A 27,182-nucleotide genomic window follows, 5' to 3' on the forward strand; every position below is an offset into this window, starting at 1 on the left:
GACCAAATGACACTTGCTTGCCTTGATAAAAGTTTTAAATAGAGCAGCTACACCTCCACCTGTCCTAACAGTCCTGCAGACACTCATGAAAGTAAAGTTAGGAGGGGCGGTTTCATTGAGGACCGTTGAACTGCAGTTTTCTTCAAGCCATGTTTTGTTTAGAAACATAAAATCCAGGTTGTTTGTGATTATTAAGTCACTGATTAGAAAATATTTATTTTTTTAGTAAGTGAATGTTTAAAAACGCTAACTTGATTGCATTGCATTTAGTTTAAACAGCAATATTATATTTCAAAACTGTTATCAGTATCAAGAACCAATGGTATTCAATTGTAGGATCACAGGACATCAGTAGATCAGATGTCTGGTCTAACCTTTACAGACGGGTCTATGGTCACTCCAGGCTGCAAACACCTCAGCAACCCTCTGGCACGTAATACTCTTGGATCCCTGAAGCACATGGTCCCCATCACAGATGAAATGAACTGTCGCACCGATGCTGCCGTGTTGAAGAGAGAACAAACGTAAGCCAGGGAATCAATGAAGAAATTCTCCTCAAGCACCATCCATGCATCGAGACAGATTGGGTGCCACAACCTCATGTCAGAGCAAATGTCAGGAAGGAATATATACAGGGATTTCATTCCTACTGAAATACCTAGGCATAGGGATACTTGAGGAAATGTTCCCATGACTTTTTGTTTCCATAGCTAGTTTTGTCCCCACTTTGCAAAATAGCTTTACGTATTTTATTCCTTTTTTATGTTTTGTTGAATGGTCATTGCTAATGTTATTAGATTGTCACAGTGTTAATATGTATCAGTAATACTTAAGTAAGATTGAATCTAATAAAATTAGAGAAATTAAACGCATTAAACACAAACAAAAATGCATAAATCTTTGCTAAATTAATCTAAATTAAGCTAAAAAAAATATTTAAGAAAATTTAACATAACATATAACATCATGAGTATTTATGCAAAACTAATATTAAATTAGACATGTGCCAGTATTCGGTAATGCAATATATCAAGGTAATTAATATGCACAATATTGTTATCGTGGGCACTTCTAAATACTGTGAATAATTATATATTACAAATTATTCCGAATTTGGAATGCATTTTAAGAATATTTTTGCCATCATCTTGTCAAAATGCACAACACCACTGTATGCTGCTTAAAAGACCATGTGTGCTCTGATGTAAACAAGCATGCATGAGAAGCACATGGAGGAACACTTGAGACACGCTGAATGAAAGCACATTAACTATCTGACAGCAGATGGCGCTAAACTGCAGAAAATGCAGGTGTTACCCTGGAAACCCCATAAATAAAGCAGCTGTCCTACTTTTTAAAACATATTTAAATAGCCACTTATATTTGTGAATTTACTAAGCTGTTCACATCACCAAATACTTAAATATTTAGACTTAATAGACATATTTTTGTTAAACTTTTTACATTTCAATCTGGTCTACAACATGACCTAGATATTGTTTGAAAGTGTTTTGATTCTTCATTGTTAATTCACACATTACATTAGGGTTTCATTGGTTAACATTAGTTAATTAATTAGTTAACATACACTGCCAATGAAAAATTCTTATAAAAATTCAATTATCTTAGGTATTCCAATATTTTATAACACAATGTTAAAGTTGAAAGTTGCAACTGTGTTATTTAATGAACTAACATGAACCAAGAGTTGTGTTTTTTTAACAAAGATTAATAACTTCTGTTGTAAATGTAGTTATTGCTCATTGTGAATGGTAATGCATTTACTAATGTTAACTAATGAGATCTTATTGTAAAGTGATACTTGTGATATTGGTCATTATAGTTCTTCGGCACTAATCTGTGTAAAACGTTTAACTTTATTTATTTTTCTGTATTGCTTTATTGTATTTAAATGTTCAGTTATTATTGTTATTGTTATTAAACTTGTTATACTGTAATTAAATTTCAACACTGTGATAATACCATATACCGTGATAAAAGAATCGGCAATTAATCGAAAAATAAAAATTGGATACAGGCACATCCCTATTAATAATTTTTTTAGAAAAAGATACAGAATTTAGAGAATACATTAATATACGAAAACAAAATATATATTTGCTTATACATTACTAAAATATAACATTAAATGCTAATTTAATACAACTGATATATTTAACTATTTTAGCAAATAAAAAAGTAAATATTAAATTTAATGTGTAATGTTACAGCAAATTAAATACATATTAATTTAATCACTTACTATATATTGATCAACAAGAAAATATAACATCATGAGCATTTTTGCCAAGTTAATATTTAATAGATTAAATATTTATGCTAGTATTAAGAAGTATTAAGAAATAAATATTTCAGCAAATAAAATATTGCATTTATTAACAAAATTAAATGTATTTTTTATTATTTTCACCAATTTAAAAAATATCTATTTATATTTATAAACAATAAATAAAAAATAAAGGATAAATAAATCCTAATAATTCTTATAGAATATATTAGAAAATAAAAAGAAAATTACATCAAATGTGTAATTTTTGCTGATTTAATATAAATAAATTTTATAATGAATATTTAAATTCATATTTCGCTTAACATTTTAGCAAATAAAATAGAATCTATTAGATTAAATGTGTATTGTCATGAGAGCATAACATATGCCAAAACAAACTCAGTACTAATTGTTGTTTCATTTATTTAGGATTCTTCAGTGTTGCTGTTTACATTTCAGTTTCAACTTGTAAATGAGCAAAAGAAGCTATTAAAGACTGCAGTTCATATTCTATCAAAACAGTAAAAAATATTTATATCTTTATATTAAACTATTACTATTACAACTGCATGACATCACAACAGTTCCCATCATTTTCTGAAAACAAAACTGCATCTACTGTATGTGTCTTGTGTGGAAAGCCTGTCTACCTGTAATCGGTGCCAACGCGCTTGCCGTTCTCCGGTTCCCCGGGGTCCGGGCAGAAGTTGGAGACCTGCTTGACCATCCCTTCATTCACTGTGGGAGGAGAAAGAGCATATGGAGACTTGCCAACACACAAACCATCAGCCTTCATCACCTGTGATCACGCTTTCCATAACACAGCCTTGGTTATCAGACATCGACTTTCATCCTCAATCAAAAGAGAAGTTGGTGCAATATCTCATCCATAAAAAGTTGTTGGCACATGATAATTACCACAGGAGGTGATGTTATGTGAGTAATTTAAGGGAAGTGTTCAGAAAGGGGTGTTTGGCAGCAGCCCGGGGTCCTGAATAAAACCTGATAATTCACTCATAACTCATATTTCTGAATGCGTGATGCAGACACTGTGAAATAGAAGCTCATAAAAATTCTATCCAGTAGTAATTAAGTGTTTGGAGTGCTATCTTGTCGAGGGTGAAATGGAACAGTCTGCATTTCATTACGATGCTGGTGCATGTGGAGCCATAAAAAAGGACTTGTTCACTTTTGCTGTGTGAACAAATAATTTCCATAGATATTGATCAGGCTTCTGTCGGAGCATGTGGCTTGGTTGTGTTACCAGGTTAGGCCTGTGGTTTGGAAGGCCAGTAATTAAACTCAGTTGGAGTGAAATCCAACCACCTGTGCACCCTCTGAAGCCCCTCGATTCGCGGATTTGACATTATCTTCCAAAGAGCTTCTGTGGGTGAGGGACCTCTAAGTCAAGCTAAGCTCAATTAATCAAAATGCAGATTTCTGTTTCATTGGATGCTCTAATTTCCTTTGATCCATTTCCTAAATTGCAAGCGAGAGGATTACAAAAATGTGGCATTGTTTGCGCTTTATGAATTACAGGCTTTGAAGGTGTAGATGCGAAATTACCGGCGGAATAACATCTACAGAATATTAAACAATTAATAGCGATGCACATCAGAAAGAAATTAAGCAGTGAAGAGCTTTTATGACATTAGAGCAACAGTATTAACAGCCATAATTATGCATGACATGAAGCAGCACTGGAGAGCAGATCTTAAAGCTGCTTGGTTTTTACGTGACCGAGCCTACACACACACACACACACACACAGAAACACTCTCTTCTTCAACCCTCAAGTTGTTCCAAAGTTGTATGTCTGACTCTCTTCTGTTAAACATAAAGAAAAAAAGAAGAAGAAGAATGTTGGCAACCAAACAATTGCTGGTAGCTACTGACCTCCATAGCAGGGGGGATAAGCATTCTAGAAGTCAATAGCTACTGTTTGGTTACCAACATCCTTCAAAATATATTCTTTTCTGTTCAGGAGAAGAAAGCAAATCTTATAGTTTTGGAACTACTTGAGGGTGAGTAAATAATGTAAATAACATTTTTGGCTGAACTATCCCTTTAACAAAATCTGTTTGATATGCATGTGTTCATCCAGTCTGGGTGATATACCGGTGCACACATAAAGCCACTTTTACACTTTTTATATTATAATACATACTCATTGGCCTTGAATGCTTATACCAAAATGCCCGTATTTGCGAGTATCCTTCCTCCTAATGTCTTAAGTGAACGTAAACAGTTGAGAAAGAAACCACATGTGTGTCAGTATATTAGATCAGTGCATTCAGTCTTAAAGTGACAGCAGCCTAAACCTGGTGCTGTCTCTGTCATGAATGTTAATCAAACGACAAATGAGAGAAAATATCTTGCTGCTATTGACTGAATCACTTTAGTAACTTTAATAGTAATAAATCTAAATTTAATTTACACAGTAAAGACTATGCAGTGCTTTTTGTACATACAATTTAAGTAGTATTTCTTATTTCTAGAGCTTGAAGTTTTTCATGTAGGTCTATGTCATTTGTGTATTTGTTCTATTATAGATTTTTGTCCTACTGCCTGTAATTAATTTGTCTGTTATTATTATTGACTGGTTGCTTATCTTCATTTATCTTGAGAGTCATATATATTCTTATCATGAAATAAAATAGCTCATTTATGTGATAAGTCATATCGCCCATCCCTACATAACGCGGTACAGTTTATTTGTAAAAATGCACTCAAAGTACACTTATCAAATTACTGTGTGTTTCTAATTTTACAGAGAGAAGGAAACACACTTACTTATTGAAAATTTACTTGTGTTGTCTTTTCCAGGTAATAATTTCACTCCCCTTGATTTAAAATCTCCAGATCGTTTCACTGCTCAGCAAAAGGAAACAAAGAAAATTAGACACATTTTCATTCCATGTAGGTGAGATTTAAAAAACCTGCTGCAAAATTACATGAGTGATACTTAATTAAAAAAAGCAAATAAACAACATGTGACAAAAAGTTTCCTGTCAGACATGTATTGTCTGTGTGAAAATATAATTCTCTTTTTTTCTGTGTGCGTTATTTACTTTCATGATTTGCTTCTATTTTAGTTCTAGAATTCATCTTTTAATTTTGCTTCCAATCAAATTAATCGAAAATAACTTGTGGATCATGCTTTGATTCAACTTTTAACAGGTCATTTTCTGTTCCTCGTTATAAGAAATCAAAGCAATATAATTAGCAGCTGATTAAGATTAACAAAGTGATTAAAGATTTTCTGATAATGAAGCTGCACATAATTACTTGACAGAGTAATAGAGGTCTGGGTCATACTATGACCCAACATCAAAAGAAAAAAAAGAAAGAAATTATATTATGCGTGATTTTGCATTGTAAGGTAAAATGAAATTAAGTATTCTAGTGCAGTTCAAGCAGGTGAAAAACTAAGTTAACCTGAAACAAACTGTTACCTGAACTGGAAAGAAAAATTATTTAGAGACTTTTCATACACAGACTAACTAATGACAAACAATTAAGCAAGGAAACAGGAACAAGTGAAATAGGAAACCCAAAGAAAGGTAACAGACGGTCAAAACACATAATCAAAACAAAAGTCTGACAAGAACATTGAATGTTTATTTATTTATTTAATTAATGTAATTTATCTGTTCCTTATTTCGAGGTCAAATATATAGTAGATAGACCTGGACATGTTTTTGCTAAATTTGCCTTAAGCAATTATCATATTATAACTTATGAAATTTATTGTGAATCACACTATATTAAATATCAAATGTACCTTGATACTGAACACTGAATCCTTTATGCCTATGACTGTTGTCTGTGATGAAATGAAGGCGTAGCCAGTTCTTGTTGCTGACTATGGGCACAGGAATATTAATTCCTGATAACCTGTAAAGAAGATGCAGAAACGTCAAACCCATTTGCCTTTTACTTTTGCATATCATCAATACAATTACACCAATTGTACAATTACACCACTTTTATTCATTCTGCTCAACAGAATTGTGAGATGCCTTCAAGAAAAAATTATAAAAGGCTCAAATCTCAATATGCACCTAAACATTTCTCAGCAAATACACACAAAATCAAATGATCTGAGCTGCTATCCACATTCATTTTGTAGCGCTTTACTCCCATGTCATCCATTCTATTTCAAGAGACACATTGGAGATTAAGTTGATATTTGCAAAACATATCTGACAAAAAAAAACACACATGCTGAGTGGAACCCAACTACCAAAAAATAAAAATAATAATAAGATTTTGTAGGTGCTGCTCTCTTATGCAAAACCTCTCTCAATGTGTGCCCCGGTAAACAGGTTTCTCCTACACACTCAAAACCATCTCTGGACACAGCTTTAATATCAGTAAAATATACCAATAATATCAGAGGCAAGTAGGTACAGTATGTAGGTAGGTAAGTTAGCAAGCAACCAAGGTCATGTATTCAAATCCTAGGAAATGCATTAACTGATAAACACTATACTTTGAATGGAATGTTAGCCACTTTGGATAAAAAGAGCTGCCAAATGCATAATATTTCTAATACTTCTTCTTTTTTATGATATTATTGTAAGGTTCAGTGGCCCTATTTGAAGAAGGCTAAATGAAGGAAGTATTGGAAGCTTCACAAGCCATAAAATATGACCTTTATAAATGACTATGTTTACTAGTCATTGTTTACTGAGACGCAAATGACGTAAAACAGCCTTCAGGTGTTTGCCACTAACATTAGTATTATTGTTTCTTCCCATCTGCAAGCATCTCAAGGACTCGGCCATAATTTTAAACTTCATAACAGTCAATCGGCTGTGACAGTGAAAGTCTATAGTAAAAAAGGGCAGAACTATTTCAAGGCTAAGCCATTCCAGCCGGCACAGACTGTCCAGAATGACTCCTTTCTTTAGCACTCGGCCTTGCTGTCTGTCAATCATCGTCTGTCATTGGCTGTCTGTGAGTCGATGCAATTATTTAAGTGAGATCCGACAGTGGAATCATACTTGTGTCTCAAACACTTGTCAGTTCTGTAATGTTGAAAAGGGCAAATGAGAGAATTTTATATGTTTGTAAAACGTCAAGGCATCAACCCACGTTAAAGCTTGGATCCGACCCTGATTCTGACCTGAAAGATGCCAGATTGCCTTTGAGTTCCCTGCACACCAGTAAAACATTCTGAGACACTTCAATTTTGGCACCAGCGACATCAACAAATGACCCCACATCGGTTTCACAAACACAACTCTAAAACACACTGCCATGATGCTAAGGTGCTGTAGTTGGTTGCTTTTTTGTTGCTATGTGGTTGCTAAAGTCTGAAAGGTTGCTAGGTGGTTAATTACAAGAGCAAATCTTAAAAGTCCATCCCCAAAATAAACGTTATTACACTGTGGAACAAATTTATCGACATATTGTTTCACTTTTATTTTTATATGCTGAATCAAATTACGTTTTGTGTATCATTAACAGTGCTGATGAAAAAGATTTGACAACTTATACAAACTAAAATGTTACTACTCATGCATAAAAATGACATGGTACATGCCTAATACTGAGCTAACAACAGTTTGACATAAACAGTTACCGAAAGTGAGTCGACCAAAACTTTAGAAGTGTATGTTGGATGATTTTTGTCTTTTATTACGAATGCTCTAGAATGTTCCAGAAATCACTAGAATATTAAAAGCATATTAGAGAATGTTACAGAAAGTTCCAGAATGTTTCCATCCTTCATAATTTAATTATCTTTCATAACTAAAGAAGTTATCAAATTTACCTGATCTAAATATTTACCAAAATACGAGACTAGGCCTAGAACTAAATAGTGTAATAATAATTAGCACCACAGTGTTACAGAAGAACCATAAATAAGTAAAACAAACATTTGTTACATTGTTTTATTATTAACAAAAACTAAGAAGAACATTTTATGAAAATATTTTCGATAACTGAAATAAAATAAATATTTATTTACTCTTTTCATGGCACTGTGTGTATATACAAAATATTTATCCCTTGTATTTTATATTTAAACTTTAGTTTATATTCTGTATTTAACTTGATAAACAAATAGTTGTACTACAGTATATTACCTAAAGTCTATCTATCTATATATCTATCTATCTATCTATCTATCTATCTATCTATCTATCTATCGTTCTATCGTTCTATCTATCGTTCTATCTATCGTTCTATCTAGCTATCTATCTAGCTATCTATCTAGCTATCTATCTATCGTTCTATCTATCGTTCTATCTATCGTTCTATCTATCGTTCTATCTATCTATCTATCTATCTATCTATCTATTGTTCTATCTGTCTATCTATCATTCTATCTATCTATCTATCTATCTATCTATCGTTCTATCTATCGTTTAATCTTTCTATCTATCTATCTATCGTTTGCGGTTTCTTTCAGTCTTGTTTCTTTCTTTCATCGGTTCTTATTTCTAGCCTTCTTTCAATCGTTCATTCATTTCATTGTCTGGCTGCAATCAGACTCCATTCAGTAATCATGAAGGAGGAGTTTGTCACATCTAGTGACCAGGATATCAGAGAGACTTGGTGGTGGACTCTTTTGACCACTAAATAATCACCCAAATACCCTAGCAACCATAGCAAAACACCCTAGCAACCGCATAGCAATGCCTTCTCAGCCACCCACAACACCCCAGCACTGAAATCGTACAAATCCAGTTTGTTAGTCTCGCTATATCTTCACCTCTTTATTCTCTCTCTCTCAAGCAGGCAGGAGGTGGATCTATTTCCTGCATTCCACTGGTGTTTTGATTTATTTGTGTCTTGTCAATTACTATTTATTTTTGTGTAAGTGTTTTTGCAGTGTTTCAGCAGACAATAGCACAGATGCAGTTAACTGCTGTAGTCAGAGCTGGACCTGCAGTCAAATGCACTCACGCTTTATTAATAGAGAAGTGCACATTATGTTCTCCATAATAATAATATTATCTGGCCTTTGCCGGTGGTTACACTGTTGTTGGTTCTAATTCCCAGGTGCTTGTGCAGCTCACCTTTAGGGCAGAAATGTTGCAATACATCTGTTATTTCAGGCCACACAAGCCAAATAGCTTATCTCAGGGAGTACAGGCTCTAAAGCATCTGTCCAAATATTCATTCAGCATTTTTGGCAGTTCAAAGTCAAGCATCTCTATTAATATCAGTCACACGTAGAGTTAGGGATTAAAACAAACTCCTACCCATAAATATTACACTTTGGCATGTAACTTGTCCTGCACTGACTGTGTTACAGACGTGAATGACACATCAAGGTGCGCTAGTCCTTTTCTAAGTGATCGGACTCAAGTTTGTCACTTTAAAATTCCTTTACTCTTTCACTTAATCACTTATTTTAAAGGATTTCCAGACAGACAGACAGACAGAACGATAGATCGATAGAATGATGGATAGAATGATAGAACGATGGATGGATGGATGGATGGATGGATAGATAGATAGATAGGTATCCTTAAATAACCTTAAATAACAGAAATAACTGATTCTGGACTGATGATATAAAGATAGTATTATCACAAAAGAACCATTGCAAAATTATGATGACAGTCCATGCAGCTGTCTGCTTTTAACCTTCTCCCACCATGCACCATAATCTGCCTGAGTGAGTGAGTGTGTGTGAGTGTGTGTGAGTGTGTGGTGTTTACTCCTTTATTTCCAGGCAGTGTGGCGCAGGGAAGTGGGACAAATCTTGTATGCAGCAGGCAGCCACAGTCACAGCGAGTGTGTAAAATCTCTGAGGAGTGAATGGATACAAAAGACTTGATTTGGTCATGTCTCTCTGAGCGGCCTGTGTGGGGAAAAGAGGGAAAACTGCTTGCTTTAAATGATGCAAAACCCTAACAAGAACATGCTATTTGTCTTCATCTAAGAATAAAATATTTTCATCATCACAATACGGAGAAACGCAGACACCTCTAGTTCATATTCCCAAAATATACTCTTGTGGTTTAAATATTGTCTGATCTGTACAAACAGAATAGTGACCCAGAAACAGTGACGTTATGCTTGCAAAACGTTACCCCAGGTGTCCCATTTTAGTCCTATAGCATGTTCCATTTAAGACAAAAAGAAATGTAATATACTTTTCTAAACAAAGAACACTCTTTCTTTTGGAGAGCAAGAGGAATGGCTTTTGTATGTCCCTTTTCTATGAGTGATTTGTAACTTACAAGATTGTTGTTTTTGCCCTTTCCAACATACTCAGAAAGTATGTTTACTTAATTACTTAAAGGTCATTCCAACAAAAATATTGATTAGTTTGTTTGGCTTGAACAATATTAGAGGGGAGGAGTTCATTCTGCTCGAACAAAACTTGGCTTCATTTTTCATGTTGCTTATAGAAATGACTGAAATAGAAGTGAATCAATGAAGCAGCTGACAAGCAAGGTCATCACCACCACGGCAGGATACTGCTCACACAATCATGTTCCCTGCGCTCTTAACATAACTCACAGTGTCTGATTGTCATTTCAGCGGCAGCGGTTGAGTTTAACGCTGAGCACTCGTTCAGTATGCTGTTTTCCTTTTCCAAGACTGAAATCTTTCTATCTGCAGAGTCATGCAGGCTGCACTGAATCAAGTTAAAGGCATGTAATCTTCTAAGCTCACAAATTCATTTCAGAGGTTTGATGGAAGTTTTGCCACCTTCAGACTAATTTGAAAAAGTAGACAATCTAACACATAAATCGCACATTTCTAACTCAACAATTGTAATACTGAAAATCATTTCCACCATTAGAAATTAAGATGTTCAATCCTATGAACCTATCAATGCATAAAGGAAAAAACACAAAGGGATGAAGTTATGCAGCTGTGCATCCCATCAAACTGACTATTTAGCAAAATCACCTGTAACTTTGTAGAAGTAAGTCAAATGATGCCAGTGGCAATAAGCACAAATCGTGTGATATGCCCTCATCCTCAAAAACAATGTATAAAACTGTGAAAAAATAAAATAAAAAAATCAATGATGATGATAAACATGGTTTGTACGTACTGTTTTTTACGGAGCCCCACACATGACATGCAAGAAAAAATACATAAATTGTGTGCACGATTTACTAATATGTTCCCTCAATGTACTAAAACGTGCACATGATTACTATTACATTCCCACGATTTACTATTGCGTTCCCTCGATTTGCTAAATCGTGCACACGATTTAGCAAATCAAGGGAATGAATTAGTAAATCGTGCGCACTATTTATAAATCGAGTGAACGAAATAGTAAATCGAGGGAACACAATAGTAATCGTGTGCACGTTTTAGTGCAACTTGAGGGAATGTATTAGCAAATTGTGCACACGATTTAGCCTAATATTGTTTCCTGCATGTCATGTGCGGGGCTCCGTAGTGTTTTGCACAATGAAGTAAATAATTTACACACACACACACATCTTTTTTTTTTCTCACTATGTGTGTGTGCGTGTGTGGATGAGACACAGATATGAATGAAACTACTTGGGATGATTATACAAGTTGAATGCTTATTCAATAAAAAGAACATTTCTGAAGGTACAGTTAAGGCATTTTTAAGACCAAGTAAAGAAAATTTAAGTAACAGTTACAGGAACACAATACGTCAATGTGTATATGTGTAGGACACACAATGAGTTTACAGTTTGAAAAACTTTAAAGTTTGAAAATACAACTCCGAACAAGCAAAAACTCAATCAATTTTTTTTCCAAGACATTTTACATTTGCATCTCAAGTAAATGTATCTCGTTTTAAGGATGTTTAGATATTTGTACTAGAAAACAAGTCAAAAATACTGAACAAGATATACATTGCAATGCAGCATTTAATGCCACGACTTTATGAATTTAAGGCTTTCTTCCATGATTCAAGACCTTTCTAAAATCTCCAGGAACCCTGCAACAATAACTGACCACAGAATGCAGATTAAGAATTCCAGTGAGATGCAGCTTAATCCAGTATCACACTCACCATATCATTGGTGGATCGGATCCCTCAACTTCTAAAGAGTCGAGTTTGCTGTCCATCTGGAATTCAGTGAAGACTAGTGAGATGGTGTCTCCTGGATCAGCCAGAATGGTCCACGTGCACTCGCCACTGCTCTGATAGTCCTTCTGAAAGTCTGGACTGGAGATGGTGCCACTGGACCCACGGAAGGTCCCACCACATGTGTCCTCAGCTGTTGACCAAACCAACACACAATATATTAACAAATATTATCTATAATTTTACAGAGAAAGAGTGAAAAGTAAAATATTTGTGAATTGAAAGCATTTGTTTGCTTGTTTTTTTAATGCTAATTGCTGGTTGTGTTCTAATGAACAAAATGATTATTTTAATGAGTATTATATGGGTTTTGTAAGTAATTGTTTTTCTCCAAAAACAAAAATGTAATCAACACTTAATTATGCAGCCCAAGACTGGCTTGAAAACAGTGTAAGATAATTAATCCAATTAGCTTCATATGCAGGATAAGAGGAAAGCATCTTAACCAAACACTCCAAAATGCAATTACTATACCTAATGAAGAGTATTTTATATTTAAAATAAACATAAGCAAGACATCAGCTAATGCTACATATTGCGCACACATTTGGTGTACAACTAATGCATTTGAATAGTTTAATGCAATCATTTCATTATTATTATTCACCTCATGTCATTCCAAACCCATATGTAATTTTTTTTTTTTCATGCAACACAAAAGAAGGATTTTCTGAAGCTCTTTTACATGGAACAATCACTCATAGTGAGCTGTCAAGCTGCTCAAAAGGGCAATATTGCAAGAATTGCAAGCACTGCAAGTCCATAGCACAGATATGACATGCTTTGCATGAAGAACAGACTTATTCATTTATTTACCCTGATGTGGATCTGAACCTTCTGGTGAACAAAGTATAAGATATTGAAACATGCCTTTGTCCATGCAATGAAAGTCAATGAGGTCCAATGTTGTTTTGATGAGTTGAAACACTGACACAGTTGAAACATTGTTCAAAATAACTTATTTTGTGTCATGCAGTAAGAAGAATGTCAAATTGGTTTGGAACGACATGAAGCTGAGTAAATAATGAAATAAAAGAAAAAAACATTTTTAGGTGAACTATCACTTTAAATGTTTCCCTGTGCCAAAGCTCTGCAACTGATGGAAACTTGTTCCTGCCATGGGATAAAAAATATTTAAAAAAAGGTAATTGTGATTTTTTTTTATCCCATAGTTTTGACAGTTCTGAGAAAGTAGACTCAGAATTGAAAGATATCAACACCAATTCTAAGTCAAAATTGTGAGATAAAAAGTCACACTTACCTTTATTATGAAAAAAAAAAGTTTAGAGTTTATATCTCGCAATTCTGACTTTTAACTAATAAAACTGATAAATAGAGTTCAAAGGGCCAAGAAAATCTAATTCATTAAGTTACCCGATTTGTAAATGGCATTATGCATATTTAATTATTTAAATGTAATTTTAAATGCACGTGTAGCAGTGCAAATCTTGTTCATTACGAATCCAGCAGACGGCAGGTGCATTTGCGTGTACAGATGGTTCAAAGCAGCGGAACATCTATTACTAAAATTTCTGAAAGCTTCAGCTTCATATCTATTAATGTGTGCTGACAGTCCATGTTCCCTAAGCTGCAAATTGCCTTATATGTCGGCATTTCTGCCCTAAAAAGCTATTTTAGGCAAACTCATGCTTTATCACAAGACTCTCTCGACAGCTCATGCAAGGAGAAAATAACTTATGAGCTTCAACCACACGAGGGTCCAGATCTGAGCCGCACAGCTGCTTAAAATGCAGGTAATGCAACATGTTTGCAAAGCAGAGGCTATTCACACGTAAACAATTTTTTTTTTTGACTAAACAGTAAAAAGTCCCATCCACACAGCAGCTTATTTTGGTTAAGAATAATCCATTTTGACAGGAAGAGACTCTACATGCCATTTAGGAATAATTGATCTGAAATATATTATGTCACAAGAACCAAATGTAGTAAATACAAGTATTTTAATGAAAATAATTAAACTTTAGTATGAAAAATTATTCAAATGTATACAATGGGGCGATTTTATTGTATTATTGTATACATTTTCTAATAATTACATTTACATTTAGTCATTTAGCAGACACTTTTATCCAAAGCGACTTACAAATGAGGACAGTAGAAGCAATCAAAAACAACAAAAAGAGCAATGATATATAAGTGCTATAACAAGTCTTAGTTAGCTTAAACGCAGTACACATAGCAAGGGCTTTTAAATAATAGAATAAATAAAAAGAAAACAGATAGAATAGAAAAAGAATACAGCAAGTTAGTGATAGAGGTCTTTTGTTAATTGTATGATAAATGAAAAGAAAACAGATAGAATACAAAAGGATTAGAAAGCTAGTTAGATTTTTATGCTAAAGTTAGAGGGTCAAATAAAGATGGAAGAGATGTGTTTTAAGCTGTTTCTTGAAGACGGACTCAGCAGCTCGTATTGAGTTGGGCAGGTCATTCCACCAGGAGGGAACATTTAATTTAAAAGTCCACAAACTGTTATACACGAAATACCAGAATGCATGTATGGTTTTCTGATCATCCAAGTATTTAAAACATCAAATAAGTACTTTTCACAGACATCATTCGGAAAAGTAATATTTTCAGTTCTGCGTATAGACATCTATTTTTCTTTGTGTTCAATGCCCCAGACAAACAAAATATTTTCTAATGCTACTAACCGGGAAAAAAAATTGACAAATTCAATAATTATTTTAGCATCAAAAGCTTCAAGTTTAAACCTAGTGACATGTAAACACAACTTTGTCTCCAGGCAGACTTGACTTTTTAACCATCGTTTCATAAAGCTAGCCGATCAGCTCAAGAAAGTAGAGTTTGCCAGATCAAGAAAGTCCTTTTACGGTTTTGTCTGCAGTATGGATTAGTATGGAGCAAGCGAGTGGGTTAGCAGTCTATGGGCAGTCTAGAGGTGTGCCGTCTGAGACTGAGACTATACAGAAGAGGCGGTGAGTTGAAGGCACATGGATCTGATGTAGGCTGATGCGATGGGTACATGAAAGGTACTGGATAATAGATCGGTACATGCCTTTTCCGCTCTCATTAAAGCAGAGCTCAGAAGAAGAAACATCCCAATATGAGGGATTAATGTTGCTTTTCAAGACTTAATTTGGATTCTCATTATCTTTTAGGATTAACCGTCAGGTTTTTATTTTTTGTTTTGTTTTTTCATCAAGTTCAGCACTCCTCGAGTGTTAGAGAATCAACTCAAACCTTGTTGAATATGGACACATTATCACTTATATTAGTGCTGTCTGACTTTAAAAAGTATTTTCACACTGAAACTATAGTGAAGTTTACACTTGTGTGTGACTTTTTATAGCCACCTAAACAAGCACTTCCAAGACAGCTGTTTAAAAGTCACTGTGGAACACGTAGCTCTGTGAAGAGATCCAGCATAATTTGTTGTTTGCATCTAATTAAATGGCATTCAGACCTTTAAGTGCGACTTAATGTGCAAATACTTTTTGGGGACACACATCAACTTAGATTATGAATATGCATAAAAAACAAAACTGAAGACAGACGTATTAGCATTACAAGCCTGTAGCATTTCTAGGCATAAATTAATATTAAAAGAAACACAGCTTCAAGTCAATATAAAAAAAAAATAATAATAATTATTTACTTCCTTAAAACTCATTTCCAGACTTTTAGAAAATTTTATATATACACTGTTTACACACACACAATCAAAAAATCTAAATGTAAATACTTTAAACACTTGCTTTGGTCATATACAAAATTGAATTGCGGTACATTAAAAAATAAACAAATAAATAAATAAATAATAAAAATATATAAACTATATATATAAAAAAGCACTTGCTGAGGTCTTATTAAATATTTAATATGCTATATATTCTAATAAATAAAATTATAATAATGACAATAAAAATAACTATATATATATATATATATATATATATATATATACTATTAAATGTGAAAAAAATAATAATAATAATCAAGCCCCACCACTACATTTTTTCTTAAGAACTGTCTTGTTTCAGTCTCCAGTCTGTCACATTATGGAGTCAACTGTGGGTTTTAAGTGGTGCTTCATGTTAACTCTCAACAAATCATCTCTTGACAGACAGTCACTGTTTAAATTTCTGTTAGATAGATAGATTTCTTCCCAACTCTTAATTATGCAAACCTCATCCATGCTGATTCCAGCGTTAGGTAACCATAATGATTATTAGAAGCATGCAGAGTATATGCACACAGGCCTAAATGCAAGAAAAATGTGTTATGATTGCATCCCAGGTGTGGAGCCGCATGTGCTCACACTACAGCTGAATCACACACCTGTGACACACTTATAGAGCACATAAAGAAATCAATAATTGCAATATATGAGATTCCTAGCCAGAGGGTAGTTTATCTTCCCCTAGAAAGGCATACTGTAACTGGGGAAGCCAAAATAACTGGTGGAAGTTGTTAGAAAGCATGGGGTGGTTGCTCATAATTAATTTTTAATTGTAAATGTTGACTGTACAAAATTTCTTTAGTTTAGTTTACTGTTAAAAGCTTGTCAATGAAGCGGCAGGCTTATGCAACCAAACTGAATTTTCCATCATTCCCTGTGGCTACACAAGAACGAGATCTATAGATATAGCTAAAGACCCTGATTTGTTGTATTAGCACTGCAAAGTTTCCTGTTGAAGTAAAAAAGAGAGAGAATCAATTCTGAAATTGCTCAATAAATATACATTTATGGCCTTTAGTCAAGACTACATACTGATTGTGCCTTTTCCATATTTCTCAAAACATCTTCCACCATTGCTTTAATTGTAGGGATGCACTCATGTCACTTATCAACAGCAAAATTAACTCAATTAGATTTTTGTTTTCTCCCAGAAGCTACTCAAGCTGCTAAACAGTGAAATTATTGAACACTAATGATGCACAATGCACAACTCGAAAAGCAAATCTTTTTAATGATACTTTTAAAAAACGATGCGAGAGACAAGATTATGAATACAACATCAAATGAGTTACGGCATACTTAAACTAAACATGTCTCTGAGTACTGTGATTATTTATTTATTTATTTTTACTGTAATTTCTTCAATCACTGGTTCCTTGTCATCATGTCCATTTAAGAGACAAAAGTACACTGATTGAAAACCTAATGTTAAAAAAAAAAAATTGAAACACCAAATAATTTTTCCAACACAAATAGAATTCATGCTACTTTTGTAATTCAAAATGAAGCACAGCATGAGCATACAGGTGGGAACCAAAATGGAGTGTTCAAAGCTTCTTGTACAAATATGGATTCAAGCTTGATTGTACTATGTGATAATTTACAGCATGGTTGTGCATAAGAGTTGGTCCATTTTGAGCCAAAATTGGCACACAACCCTGATTTACGCTCTTATTGCTAAAACATTAAAATGAATATTAAAAAAAATTCTGTGTGTGTGCATTTAATTACATTTACAAAAGTGATTTTATATACACACAAAACATTAATGCAAATAAAATGTCTAATATTTCAATGAACTTTTAGTGGGCATCTTCTGTAAATTATGGTAAAAATGTATGAGAGACATAAAATTTTGCTCAGGAAAATATTTTTTTTAAATGGAACACATTCTAATGTAGCGAGAGAAAAAATGTAAAGCTGCATTGCACTTTGATTGTTTTGCTGCTTGAAAATGCTGTATATACAGGTGCATCTCAATAAATTAGAATGTTGTAGAAAAGTTCATTTATTTCAGTAATTCAACTTAAATTGTGAAACTCATGTATTAAATAAATTCAATGCACACACACTGAAGTAGTTTAAGTCTTTGGTTCTTTTATTTGTGATGATTTTGGCTCACATTTAACAAAAACCCACAAATTCACCATTTAAAAAAATTAGAATATGATGACATGCCAATCAGCTAATCAACTCAAAACACCTGCAAAGGTTTCCTGAGCCTTCAAAATGGTCTCTCAGCTTGAGTTTGGTTCACTAGGCTACACAATCATGGGGAAGACTGCTGATCTGACCGTTGTCCAGAAGACAATCATTGACAGCCTTCACAAGGAGGGTAAGCCACAAACATTCATTGCCAAAGAAGCTGGCTGTTCACAGAGTACTGTATCCAAGCATGTTAACAGAAAGTTGAGTGGAAGGAAAAAGTGTGGAAGAAAAATATACACAACCAACTGAGCCACCACACACAGACGTGTCAAGGAATTAGCTGAACCACAGATAACATCAGTGGCATCTTACCTGGGTTAAGAAGAAGAAGAACTGGACTTTTCAGATGAAAGCAAGTTTTGTATTTCATTTGGAAACCAAGGTCCTAGAGTCTGGAGGAAGGGTGAAGAAGCTCATAGCACAAGTTGCTGATTTCATTTTCCAGCAGAATTTGGCACCTGTCCACACTGCCAAAAACACCAAAAGTTGGTCAAATGACCATGGTGTTGGTTTGACTGGCCAGCAAACTCACCAGACCTGAAGCCCAGAGAGAATCTATGGGCTATTGTCAAGAGGAAGATGAGAAACAAGAGACCAAAAAAAGCAGATGAGCTGAAGGCCACTGTCAAAGAAACCTGGGCATCCAGACCACCTCAGCAGTGTCACAAACTGATCACCTCCATGTCACGCTGAATTGAGGCAGTAATTAAAGGAATAGTTCGCCTAAAAATGATATTCAAGCCATGATTTACTCACCCTCAAGCCATTCGAGATGCATATGTCAATCTTTTTTCAGACGAACACATTTTCAGTTATTTTAGAAAATGTTTTAGATCTTTCAGTGGTTATAATGTGTAGCTATGGGGCTCACCTCTTTGAAGTTCCGAAATGTGCATGCATCCTTCTCAAAAGTAATCCATCCGGCTCCAGGGGGGTAAACGAAGGCCTCTTGATGATAATCCGTGCGGTTTTGTCGAAAAAATATACATATTTTAAACTTTATAAACGAAAATATCTGGCTTCCGGCCACGGTCGGCGCGCGTTCACGGGAGAAGGATGTCGCCGTATGACGTATGGCGTATCGTAGGAAGCGTCGTGACGTAGAACAAACGCGCCAGCGCAGCCAGAGAGCAGAGCAAAACAAAACTACACTCCGTGAAGAGTTATTTGATTTAGCTATACTTAAGTTTTTTATTAGGCTTAAAATGGTTCGGGCCTGCATCTACCCTGGATGCTTAAACATATGTAAAACTGTAAGGTTACGCGCGCGGGCGTCAAAGGAAGATGCACCAGTAGCATTTCACCGATTCCCAGTACATGATTCTGAGCGATTGCAGTTATGGCTGCTCGCTATTGGTTGGGATATAAATACACCAAAGGAAAAACTCTTGCAATATCGGATGTGCAGTGAACATTTCAGTCCAGACGATTACGAGGCAAAGATTGGAAAAACAAAACCACTTCTGAAATCGTCAGCCGTGCCTGTACCTGTGCTGCTTTTCCCGCAAAATCCGGTATGTATTGAGTACTCTGTACTGTAGGGTGTATTATTTTGTGTATTGATTGTGATGCTACATGTAAGGGATAATGTATATGCAGCAGGTTGTTATATAAGTCCATACAGTCTTGTATCACACATTAGGGACTTATTTCACGATTACAATCGTCTGTCTGTACATTACATCATAATAAGTAAGTTAAGGGACATTAAACATTTTATTTCCTAATTTTACCGAATACTAATTAAGTTTTAGTTAACGTTTTAAGATAAGACATGACGTTAAAATGTCATGGACACACTTTTCTGTTGTATAAATATTTAATTTTTCTTTTAAAATGTAATCATGTACAATCTATTGTTGTAGGAAGCACAGGGGGATCCTGATGTTACTACTCAGTCAAGTCTCTGTTACACAGTTACACAAAAGGATCAGGAGACAGTTGTCCTGGGTGCATCAGCATTTTTTGAAGGTGTTCCACAGTCAACTCCAGTCAAACATAGCAGCAAAGAAGAGAATGAAGGAGTTGTGGCAGGACTCAAATTGATGCTTAAAAGTCCAGAATCAATTCCAAGAAGGACAGGTCCATCAACATCTGGGACATACATTGCCTTCCCCCCAATACGTTTCTATCAGTCAGTAAGTACTCAAATGCGTTTTGTCATGCAATGTTTTTCCCAGTTGTCGTGTTGTTTGGATTATGTTGTCAAACAGTGGTTTACATAATTACTTTTAGTTAAATTACTTTCACTTTAACCTCTACATGTATGTAAACATGTACTATTGCATTATGAATTGTTTTAGGAAACACCAAGGGATCCTGCTGTACAGGCTCAGCCAAATCTGCTTTGCACATCACCTGAAAAAGATCAGGAGAAAGTTGTCCTGGATATATCAGCACTAGAGGGTGTTCCACAGTCAACTCCAGTTAAACATAGAAGCAAAGAAGAGAATCAAGGAATTATGGCTGGAATCAAGTTCACGCTTAGAAGTCCAGAATCATTTGACAGAAGGACAGGTCCATCAACATCTGGGACATACATAGCCTTACCCCCCATAAGTTTATATCAGTCGGTAAGTACTTAGTAAGTGTTTTATCATGCAAACATTTTTTTCAAGTTATGATAGTTATGTCAGTTGTGATATCTAAATATCTAAAAAAAAATCTAATTATTACTAGAAAAATGTATCTATGTGTAGATTATAATAATGTGTGATTTTACACACTATTTTTATAATTAAAAATTGTGATTACAATTTACTGTCTGTCACATAGGATCAGACATCACAGACTGAACTACAATCTGAAGATTGTGATCTCGATATCAGCATGCTTTCAATGCAATGTCCATCAGACAAGGACTCAAGTTTTGTTCCTGCCAGAAAATGAGAAGTGGAAGGAAAGAAAATGGATCGTAAACGAATCAAATGTGATGAAGATGTTTAGAAGATGTCAGGATTGTGGAGCACTAATTACTGGAACCGAGAAAAAATCCAATGGGAGCCATATCGAAGTGCTGTGGGAATGCGAGAACAAACATCAGGGCCGTTGGAGTTCATGTGAAGATGTTCGGGGAATGCCTTTAAACAATCTTCTGGTTTCTGCAAGTGTCCTATTCAGTGGTGCAACTTATGTCAACATTGCTGATTGGGCTGCACTGCTGAACTTACAGGTGCCAAAGAAAACCGCTTTCTATTCAATGCAGTCTTCATACCTCATTCCTGCAGTTGATGCTACTTACAAAGAAAAACAAGCTGGGATTCTGAACGATTTACAGCTTCAAAATGCATTACAGAATGAGGTGCATTTATCTGGGGATGGGAGATCAGACAGGTAAATGAGACACCTTTCTTACAATAATTAAAAGAAATATGAAAAACAAAAAGTTTATTGTTTCATCTTATGTCCTACCTGCTACAGCCCTGGTTTTTCAGCAAAATATAACACATACAGCCTTATGGATGACACAACGGATAAAATTGTACACTTTGAGTTGGTGCAGGTGAGTGTACATGTTGATATATACAGTATAAAATTATGCAAAGTTTTAATTAGTAAACACCACAAATGGTAATATACTTTGTAAAGTAATGTACAAACATACAGAATATTATACTTATTACACCCTAAATGAAAACACTATAAAGAAAGACAAAACCTGTTTATACTTAATATAAAGAATATATTTGTTGTGTCTTAAATATTTTTAGGTGACAGAAGCATCTAGCTCAGCGGCCATGGAGCCCATTGGGTTTAAAAGAGGCCTAAATCAAATTTTGGAGAAAGGCATCAAAGTAGATGTGTTGACCACTGACAGATCACCATCCATAAGAAAGATCATGCGGGAGGATTATCCATTAATTCACCATGAGTTTGACATTTGGCATGTGGTGAAGGGTAAGAAATTGTGTCAGATAAAATTTAAATCTGTAAATGAACTACACTGTTTTTAATTTTCAAAATTAGTTTGAATGTGAACCTTTACTCAAGGATTACTTTTAGTAATTAAAAAAGTACTTTGTATATATATACATTCAATTATATTTTGTGTAATTACCGTATCAATAATGTTTTCTCAGGGTTGCTAAAGAAATTACTGTCCTTGTCAAGATACAAAGACAACAGAGATCTCCAGCCCTGGATCAAGTGCATCTGCAACCATTTGTGGTATTGCTGCTCTAGTTGTGGAGGTGACCCTGAAGTAAGTTTTAATTTGAACACCATATAACATTACAAAGATGATGTAGATTTAATTAAAATTAAATAATGAATTGTTTAACTTATGTTTTGTAGGACTTAATCTGGAAATGGAAGTCAATACTTCATCACATCTCTGGGGAACATAGTTGGACCGAAGATTGCCTAGAACAGAGATGTCTCCATCCTGCCCTCAATCCTGACCAACAGAGACGGAAGAGGTGGATTATGAAAGTGTCTCGTGCATACCATATGCTGGAGAAAATAGTTCTGGACAAAGGTATTTTGAAGGACCTGCAGCAAATGTCCCTGTTTAAGCATACAGGTATGTTACACCAAAATCACATTGTGTGTATATATGGAAAGTGATTATTAAGAACACCAGACTAATTATGTTTCCTTATTTTACAGGCAAGCTTGAAGTTTTCCACTCCATGCTACTTAAGTACTGTCCGAAGAACTTGCACTTTCATTACTCTTCCATGTTTGCACGCACACAGCTTGCAATTATGGATCATAATGAAAATGTACATCGCAAACAGGCCACAACCACCTCTGGTAAGTAAAGAACATTACAACAACAAAAGTTTAAAACAATAGTGAATTCCAAATTATGAAATTTTATGCAAAGTGCTTTTTTTTTATGGGTCAGTAGTTTAACATTAGTCTAATAATATATAGTACAGTAACATGTATGTCTTGTTTCTTTCTAGGAGTACAACGCTACAATGTTGTGTTTCCCAAGCACTCCAAGGAGTGGGTAGCTAAGAAACAGTTTGAACCAACCACACAAACATTTAGAGATGAACTGGTTAATGTAGTTCTGGAGTACCGTAGAAACCCAAACATTGTTGTTCCAGACGAGTCATCTCAACTCACTGTTCCCACATTACCAGCAAACATTGCACGAAAGCCAAAACCTGCCAAAGAAGATGCCATTTCAAAGTAAAGGCTCTACACAATGCTTTACATAGACTCTTGTGCCTTAGTGGGAATTTAATAAAAGTATTATTGGGCACTGTTTATTATCTTTTTTAGTTTAAAGTTATTTTTATCTAACATTTCCTTGTTTTTTTAATTATATGTCATGTAACATTACTGTTGTCTTGAAGAAAAAGCATTGATGTGATAATAGCAACAGTTTAGAAATTAAAATCAGTAACATTTCTTTTTTGAAAAAAGTATGTGTAATATTATTTATTTCTGAACTTCAAAAGCCACACAGAAAATTTGTAAAAATTTGTATTTACAAAAATTGAAACAAATTTTGTTTACCAGTTAAACACAAAATAAACATGGTTGAATCAATGTAGTTGTTGAATTAAACATCACAGGAAACAAAGTATATGAAATATATGTATTTATTAAAAAAAAATAATGTAGTAGGTAGCAGACTTGTACACTACATCATGGCAAAGGCATCATCTGCTTCTCTGAAACCCACATAGGATCCAGACTGGGATGGGTATTTTTCCCTTATGGCTTGAACAACACAGGAGGGAAGAACTTTACGGTTTCCTCTTCCTAGTTTTTCTCCTTTCAGCATCCATTCAAGCACAACTTGGTATGCTACCAGACGAAATTGACTGTAAAATAAATGCAATTTGTGAATAACATAGATCAGCCGCACCTGTAATAACATATTACTTGCACAAAACGAAACTTACTCCACCGTTAGTCTGCCCCCGGTTCCTTCAGGCCTTGGACGACGTCTCCAGTTTATGCGAGGTAAACGGAAGATAACTTCAAGAACACTTTGGCTCAACAAAGGCGGAAAGCCATCATCTTCTGTAACACAATTGGACTCAGTCATCTCAATAGCGGCATCAATGGCTTCCAAAGTTGGCATTCCAGTTTTCCATTCATGGCAGCAAACACTCTCGACCTCTGTTGGCATGGCCTCACATCTCCTGCATGAGCACCACCATGTCTCCCAGACTCTCTGTCTATTTGAGGCTGTTAGTTGTGCCACTGCTGATGCAGCCACCTCCATATTCCTGAGTTCTTCATCACTGTACACCGGTTCAAACAGATAGGGCTGAGCCAAAAACTGAATATCCTCTTCTCTAATATCAAAATCCTCCGACATTTTCTTTTAAATACTCTTTTATATAACTCTTCACGGAAATCCCGAGTGTAGTTTTGTTTTGCTCTGCTCTCTGGCTGCGCTGGCGCGTTCGTTCTACGTCACGACGCTTCCTACGATACGCCATACGCCATACGCCGACATCCTTCTCCCGTGAACGCGCGTCGACCGTGGCCGGAAGCCAGATATTTTCGTTTATAAAGTTTAAAATATGTATATTTTTACGACAAAACCGCACGGATTACCATCAAGAGGCCTTCGTTTACCCCCCTGGAGCCGGATGGATTACTTTTGAGAAAGATGCATGCACATTTCGGAACTTCAAAGAGGTGAGCCCCATAGCTACACATTATAACCACTGAAAGATCTAAAACATTTTCTAAAATAACTGAAAATGTGTTCGTCTGAAAAAAGATTGACATATGCATCTCGAATGGCTTGAGGGTGAGTAAATCATGGCTTGAATATCATTTTTAGGCGAACTATTCCTTTAAAGCAAAAGGAGCCCCAACCAAGTATTGAGTACATGTACAGTAAATGAACATACTTTCCAGAAGGCAAACATTTCACTAAAAATGTTTTTTACTGGTCTTATGAAGTATTCAAATTTATTGAGATGCACCTGTATATGATGCCTTACATTATCAATCCTACATATTGTTATATATTTTATTAGATTATATATTCTATATGTTTGTGTTTTTATAACATGACACAATTCAATTGTATAAATATTTCATGAGATTTTATGGTCAGATTTAAAAGCAAATATCTTAAATAAGCACCACTACTAGATTCGTAAAATAAATGTTTTTTCATGAACTTTGTTGCAGGCTTTGGGACTGGCAGCTTGTGGGTCCTGAAAACAGGAGCCTCTGAAATGATAATGTTTTTTCCACTATACATTACATTTTTATGCTGGATTTCAACATTCATGGTTGGGATACTGCTCAGAGACAAATAGCTACTCTATGAAAATGGGTTTGATGTACAGTACTCAGTTTTGGAACTGGCTGCTAAATGAGCAAGGAGGTAAGCAGAGATAAGATAAGCTCGCTTTGCCATGCAAGACACTGAACTGTCTCAACATGTTCTGCAGGGGTTTAAGCTGTCAGAAAGAGCACCCCATTTAGAGCTCCTCCTGAAGAAATTCTCCTCACAGAAATGATATGGACAGGTGACACAGTTACTGGAAACATGTGTCCGACAACCAGTCAAACGACAGAAACTGTCGTTGCATGGCAAGAATTTCATTGCTCTTGAGAGTGTGTCCTCTGGATCTAGGTCATTCCATCTGGATTCAGTGATATCTGCCATTCAAGTGCACCGAAGAGGGCTGCTGAGGACTCTTGGATGAGTGCCTACATCTTAAGAATAGGCAGGTTCTCTGAGGAAGTGGGATCAAAAGACCATCTGCCCATTCTGAGGGTCCTGCTGCCCTCTCAGAGTAGCTGAAGAACCCGAAGGAAGATGAAGAAGTGTTGCTGAAGCAAACTATTTTCTGTAGGCACATAACTACGGTAGGATAGATAACTAAGTGCAGTAAATGGTAAAACTATTCACAATATTCTCTCAAAGATATGAATAAACATTCTTCAGTAACGCTAATAGAATGTTCATTCAAAGTTATCTGGTCATTGACAATGTTATCAGAATGTTAGAATAAAATGTTATTCAAACATCGCTCATGGAACGTTTTTTTTCTTTCTTAATCATTTTAGTCAGACACTAAGGTCTTGTAAACATCACTATTTACTACCTTCTAACAAAAATGATCTAAGAATGTTTTAATAACGTTCCCATTAAGTTAATAAAATAATGTTTCTGTCGTATGTTTTCTGAACATTCAAAACCCAACATAAATGCTTTAAAACCTTTTTTAGGGTTATGTGAACAATAAGGAACATTCCATTTTATTATTTTTCAAACATTATGGGAATGTTACTTTTGAATGTTCTCCGAATATTCTGAAACTAGTAACATTTAGACAGTGGCGGTTTCTCCATTAGGGCGATTGGGTGATGTACTGTTGTGTAAACAATGATGTATGTGACTTCAATTATTTTTTATTAAACTGAAATCGAAGTAAAAAAAAATTTTTTTTGTGGAAAAACCACATCCTGCCGTCAGTATGAATTGTGTTAACACGCATATAGAAAGATAAGGAGAAACCAAGAAAAAAATATTTTTTTAAATATTAAAGTGGATGTACAATTGAACATTCTGAAAACATTCTGATATAACGTTCTTATAACTTAATGGGAACGTAAGCAAAAATTTCTTAGAACACATTCTTTTTTTTTCTGGGGTCAGAAAATGTGTCATACAGATTCCTCCCTGGTTTGACTGATTTGGCTGCAGCAACAAGGCCACGGGTTCTTCGTTTCGCTGAATGAGACTCAAAGACAGAGCTGGCAGTAGTTATTCTCTCTTGTGAATCATCCGGAATCACTTCTGGATGAATCACATAAACGTCCGACCAATTTTCATGTGCTGCATTTGATAAAACATTAATTTAACCACTGAAAAGACATTCATTTAGTTTCTCTAATTAAGCTAGTATGCTAAGGCCTAAAAAAAAATTGTTTGGTTCCGGTTTCCGACCGACCCTGTCAAT

The 27,182-nt window shown here is 35.0% G+C and overlaps 2 protein-coding genes across 2 annotated transcripts in view; both read right to left on the bottom strand.

Annotated features, from left to right (window-relative positions):
• The window catches only part of LOC132103410 (CUB and sushi domain-containing protein 3-like), a 173,260-nt gene extending 167,805 nt beyond the window's left edge, over positions 1 to 5,455 (bottom strand). Inside the window, exons 1-4 of the mRNA XM_059508491.1 lie at positions 5,362 to 5,455; positions 5,084 to 5,161; positions 2,941 to 3,028; positions 375 to 499 (exon numbers count right to left, since the gene is read on the bottom strand). Coding sequence (XP_059364474.1) covers positions 375 to 499; positions 2,941 to 3,028; positions 5,084 to 5,161; positions 5,362 to 5,398 — 328 coding nt within the window. The 5' untranslated portion in view covers positions 5,399 to 5,455. The remainder of the gene's footprint in view (positions 1 to 374; positions 500 to 2,940; positions 3,029 to 5,083; positions 5,162 to 5,361) is intronic.
• A 6,816-nt stretch (positions 5,456 to 12,271) lies between these two features.
• csmd1a (CUB and Sushi multiple domains 1a) overlaps positions 12,272 to 27,182 on the bottom strand; it is a 46,154-nt gene continuing 31,243 nt past the window's right edge. Inside the window, exon 3 of the mRNA XM_059508650.1 lies at positions 12,272 to 12,483. Within this exon, the coding sequence (XP_059364633.1) occupies positions 12,272 to 12,483 (212 nt within the window). The remainder of the gene's footprint in view (positions 12,484 to 27,182) is intronic.

Source organism: Carassius carassius, chromosome 24 (assembly GCF_963082965.1).
Source record: "Carassius carassius chromosome 24, fCarCar2.1, whole genome shotgun sequence".
NCBI lineage: Eukaryota > Metazoa > Chordata > Actinopteri > Cypriniformes > Cyprinidae > Carassius > Carassius carassius.